Source organism: Zerene cesonia, chromosome 4 (assembly GCF_012273895.1).
Source record: "Zerene cesonia ecotype Mississippi chromosome 4, Zerene_cesonia_1.1, whole genome shotgun sequence".
In the NCBI taxonomy this organism is placed as follows: Eukaryota; Metazoa; Arthropoda; class Insecta; order Lepidoptera; family Pieridae; genus Zerene; species Zerene cesonia.
This window is the reverse complement of record NC_052105.1, coordinates 1121432-1127109: the sequence shown is the minus strand read 5'-3', so window position 1 is coordinate 1127109 and position 5678 is coordinate 1121432. Positions and strand designations below refer to the sequence as shown.

The following is a 5678-nucleotide window of genomic DNA, read 5'->3' as shown; positions in this document are numbered from 1 at the left end:
ATATACATACATAAGAATGAGAAAGAAAAACAATTTAACGAATTTAAAAATACAATATATATTAGTTTCTTCGAAAGATAAAAAGGCCCTAAATGTATTTTCATCAAGTCAAGTTCAATAATAAAAACGATTTAATGGTGAACTTTTATTTTGAAACCATCAATTTCTTGCCCAACATATACACATACTTACAGCTTAGTTTATACAAACGTCAATATTATACTTTTAGTACATAATTATATGATGCCGTGTACATAGAAAAAACAAAAAACAAAAGACTTTAAAATTTTTTACATTTATACAATCTTAGTACATTACAAATTACAATGCATCAATTTCTAAATCAATAAAAGGTCAAAATATATTTTGCGTACGTAGTTGTATAAATACCACATAATAAAGGTTGCTCATTACTAGACTATAATTTCCAAAATGTTTCGATTACGGACGTCCTTACAATTTTACTAAAGTACAATCTGAATTACCAATGAACACACCTATCATAGAATAATACGTCGAGTACCCTACAAGCAAAATATTACTTATTCTACCGCTAAGTGTTTGAGGCACTTCGATTATTCATCGAGAAAAACTAGGCCATTTCTACTACCTTCGACAACTAATTACATTATAGTGGTCAAATAAATACTCTAAAGAATTTTTAAAACTCCTAGTCATTGATATATCTAATTAGGTTTCTAGAAACAATCTAAAGGACTGCAAGTTGAATCACGATTAGTTCAACGAATATTTGAGCCTAATACCTACGATTGAATTCAAAGGATCTTACATCAGTCTTTGGCTTAGATCTGGCATGGGAGTAGCCACGTCGTATCATATCATCGACCTTTCGGAAAAGTATTGAACAAAAATGTTTCAAATGTGAATACCTAAACATCTTTCATTGCGATTCGTATACAGAAGTAGGATTCCTTTTCTATATAAAGTAAGAAATGGTCCTCCTCCCTAAAAACATAGCTACACCCATAGACCTACACCTAGAACCTATATAAAAAATAAATTTTAGATTTACTGCATTCAAATTGGAGCATAGATAAGATACGTCGAGTTTCATAGTGGGAACAAATTGTTCAGTTACTTTTGAATGTATTCTCCCGCCTTTTTATTTGATATTTCGAATTTCATATGCACCAATTCGACACAGATTGGTTACCTAGTATAAATCTATAGGAACATGTGGTATTGCATTATGTATTGAGTTTTGAGGTCGCCCTTAACAAATTGAGGATTAATTTTAGAAGTTGCTACATTTTGTATATAATATCTAATAAATAATAAAAATATCACAAGTCATACTAGCAAAATTTATCATAATCACATTCATCTAAATACGACTTTGTAATTTGCCTTTAAACATTAGGATAAGATCACCAAAGTGTAATGAATGTAGATATCTATATCTTCATTATTCAATAATAGGTGCTAATCATTTCATATTGCTTTAGATTTTTTTTAGCTTTCCACGCACAATGGCACCTAAATAGCGAGTATTTTTTCATTACAGATTATGCATTTCATTATATTATCTTATCCATATACACATACTCATGAAACAATTTTTGTTAGTTGGATAATAGCAGATAAGGGTTTTCAACTTGGATTACATGTAGAAATCGTTTTACTAGAATGATCAAATATAACTTTAGAAGTTCTATAATAATGTTGTGCATAACGATTGCAATTTCGAGCCGAATGACATTTAAACGAAAGTGCTTGAATTAACTATAATAACTTATTTGATTTTTACATTATTTTATTTACATTTCACTTCGTATTCGTCGAATATATTCCTAGATTTAATTAAGATAAATTTACTATCTTTACCATAAACTTTCATACAGGCCAATACGCATTCAACACTTTGTCCTTTTCACTCAGCTTTCATTACAAGATTGAATAAATTGGATAAAATATGCTATAAATATGGATGGCTTAAGGTGTTTTTATGACCGTTTAATTTCTACTATACATTCACACGATAAATGTGATTAAATTATAATGATTTGTACATTTGAGCAACTATATAGAATAGATAATTACTCAAAATTAATTATAAATAAAAGAATCAAATCGATAAAGCACGTAACACTAAGAAAACGTATCAAATAGGTATATTTTTATTCTTTTTAATAGCTTAGATTAGGTGTTCACGTTTCCATATACCCGTCTTTTTCTAAGTCCAGAAACATCCTTTTTTGTAACGAGACAGATTGCTTAAACACTTTCATACTTAAAATCCATTTCACTCATTAAGAAAGTATTTTTGAGCAGTAAGAATGTTTTGGAGAAGCTACAATCTTGTATGAATCTACAAACTTGTATGAACAAAACATAAAATAAAAAACAAAAACATTTATTTAACATTTAATAATGCTGATGTTCCTGGATCTAGCAACATTGCTTACACATTACATATTTACATTTCTAAAGGAATAATATCATGCGAAAACGATATATACAAAAAATGCGAAGAATAACTTCTTAATAGAACATTTTAAAGTCAAAATGGAAAGATGAAGATGAATCCTGCTAAAATAATAATAATGATGAAGCTACAATGAAAGATTTTATAACATTATTTGGGAGTATAAACTATTCTATGGCTTTCTGCACAAACAAACCGTCTTTGTCAATCTCCAATTTAAATCCAAGAATTATAATATCAAAGAAAGGAAATTGTGTGATTGAGTGATAATTTACCTAAGTAAAATTTATATTATAGATGTGAATACAACTAAATGTTATGATTTTACAGACGTTTTTATTTATAAAAACAAAATAAATATGCACTGGAAATTAACATCATTCTAGACTCCATCTTAATTTGCTAAACACATATAATATATGTGTGAGTTGGAAAATGTAATATCATAACCACATAAAAATTACTATCATTTAGTATACAGCAAAAACATGCAGTTGTTAAATCATTTAGGCTTCTTAGGCATCCTAGGTGAAATGTAAATGCTATCGTCTTTTCATAACCCACGCTGTACAAATAAATTTTCAATAGAGCAAATAAACATTCCATTATAATTTTAATCGAACTGAATGGCCATAAATAATTTCTATATAACTTATGTTATGAAAGGCACACTTCAATCTCCATATCCATTCACTATGATTAAATAACACTATTTCACTACACTTTCACTGTCTGGCTGGATGCCGTTCGAAGAGTTCCATAGATTTCAGCGTAATGTGCGTTTTATGAAAATTGCACAATAAAATAATTATATATGAACAAATAAATTAAAGCATTTCATTTTCAACAATTTATTCAAGCAGCACCCAGCCCGCCACTGTCACATTTAATCACAGTCAAAGTCCGTATGATAGTTTTGTGTTCTGTCGTTGACCGAGGTGCTGGAGTTGGACCCCGAGTCGGTCCTAGTGCTTGGGGCCCACATGCCACCTGTGGTCACTGACGTGGACGAGTCCGAGGATGTGCTCATATCCTGGGGCGAGTCCCATGTATGAGTTTGGAACCCCCTTCTGAACAGCGGGTGCGTTGAACGACGTATGACAACCCGCGGTGCTGTAACCAAATATATATAATTCAATAAAAGGGCGATAACTACTTTATACAGCTTATAATAAGGGCGTAATATGTCAAATTTTATTCGAATAATTTCAGAAGATTTTGTGTTATTGATAAATACATATATCATAGTATGAGTTATTTACGTTTCGCATTTGTATAATGTTTAAGCAATATTGCATGCATGTAATATACATTGAATAAACCAAAGATCTTTATAATCTTGCGTCTTGTTGTGGATATTTTTTACACATCAAACATAAGTGCTTTACATTTCTTTATCATATACTTTATGCTAGTATATTTAAAAGAATATATAAATAAAACTCTTATCTTATTAAAATTACAAGTGCTTTTACAATTGTTTATTAAACTATCAATTTCAAAATTGCTTAAAATATTGTAATATACATAATTTAAATAAAAATATACTATAACTGTTATGTAATGTGGATGTTTTATAGATCCGAAATCGCTGGTTAGTATTTTTTTTTATTTGTTTTTTTGTGAGTGCGTCAGCCTCGTAAATACCACGGGCCAGATTTTAACAAAATTTTAATGGTGAAAGGCCAATATTAGATACTATTTATTGGCTATATTTTGAGAAAAATATTTATTTGGTCCGGCTACCATTTGAGAAATATAATTTTTAGGAGATACCATACATTTGACCGGCGGATAGAAAAGTAAATTCGCGAATATCAAATTAAATAAGGTGTCATTGGATAGATATTAAAAATAATGATGAGAGATTCCTAATTAGGTGTTTTGCTAAAATTAATAGTGGACGAGATATACGCATCTAAAATCGTTAAAAAATTGTCATGTCTTTTTCAAAAACCCACTAAATACAAAACGTAGTCGCTAAAGCTAGTAATATATAAATATACTCTAGCCAGAAAGCCACAAAAGTTCAATAATGTCTACTATATACCAATAAAATCCCACTCCGCAAACAGTTAGTGACATAGTAAAGCAACGTGCGTGCCCCTAAACAACTGCGTTCTCTACTCACGTATCTCCACCCCGGTACTCAGACGCCGCTAGTCGAAGTCGAAGATGTAGTCGTAGTCGTGGTCGACTGCGTGATGCGCTCGCGCCGCTGTTTGAGCATTCATATATAAAACTAGATACACACTTGTCGATAGAGATATAATAAATATTTAAAAGTCAAGCCACCACCATTTGTATTTTTCTTTTGTCTTGGTTGGCATAAAATTTATGTGAATCTAGCTTTTATATATTAATGTGAAGGTTTTACCACCGTACCGTTCTATTTATGTAAAGGAAGGCTGTCCCATGAGCATGCAGGTAATATTATTGTTTTTTCTTACTTGATCGAGCAGCTATGACACAGCACTAGCCTCTGAGATCAAATCAAGGGGTGCGTTATGTCAAGAGATCAACTCACTCAGCGTAGGCCGGTAGCATGGTATCCTATTGGTACAAGCAGTGCTGGCTGTATAAATTTCAAATATAAACTCACTCAACAAAGATGATCTGGTAACCCCATTTGACATCAGTGGGGGTCGTACACCAAGGGCATGGTAATATGACATATATCAACTCACTCATAGCAAGTCTTGGTCCAACCCATCCCCAAAGGTTGAAGCGTCGCTTGGACTCACTGAATGTTACACGCCTAAGACTGTCCGGTGTGTCCCCTATATGAATATATACTACACATGTATCACCTCACTCAGTGTAGAACTTGATCCGGTGTGTCCCCTGTATATATATACTGCCACATGTTCCACCTCACTCAGTGTAGAACTCGCCCCAGTGTGTCCCCTATACATATACTACTCACTGAGGGTCGGGCGCGGGCGGGTGTCGCCGTTGGCGGCGGGCGCGGCGGCGCCGCTGGCGTCGCTGGCGGCGTGCGGCTCGTCGCGCGGCAGCAGCGAGCGGCGGCAGATGGGGCACGTGGCGTGCAGCTGCAGCCACGGCGTGATGCACGACGAGTGGAATATGTGCTCGCACTCCAGCCGCGATATCGTCTCGCCTGCGAATCCATCGTTTTGATTACAACGTAAACACGTTAAGGCGAGGTGAGTTCAGCGATTAGCCTCTATTGAGGGGGTGAGGTGCGGGGTCTGAGGGAGGCACGCCCGCG

At 33.7% G+C, this 5678-nt stretch overlaps 1 protein-coding gene across 5 annotated transcripts in view; it reads right to left on the bottom strand.

Moving 5' to 3' along the window:
- Window positions 1-1484: 1484 nt before the first annotated feature.
- The window catches only part of LOC119839596 (E3 ubiquitin-protein ligase Iruka), an 8383-nt gene continuing 4189 nt past the window's right edge, over window positions 1485-5678 (bottom strand). For 4 of the 5 annotated variants that reach the window (XM_038365972.1, XM_038365973.1, XM_038365974.1 and 1 more), the window contains exons 6-7: window positions 5373-5567; window positions 1485-3559 (exon numbers count right to left, since the gene is read on the bottom strand). In XM_038365972.1, coding sequence (XP_038221900.1) covers window positions 3333-3559; window positions 5373-5567 — 422 coding nt within the window. In that variant the 3' untranslated portion in view covers window positions 1485-3332. Of the gene's footprint in view, window positions 3560-4577; window positions 4665-5372; window positions 5568-5678 lie in introns of all 5 variants that reach the window. The other variant, XM_038365976.1, reaches the window with a different exon arrangement.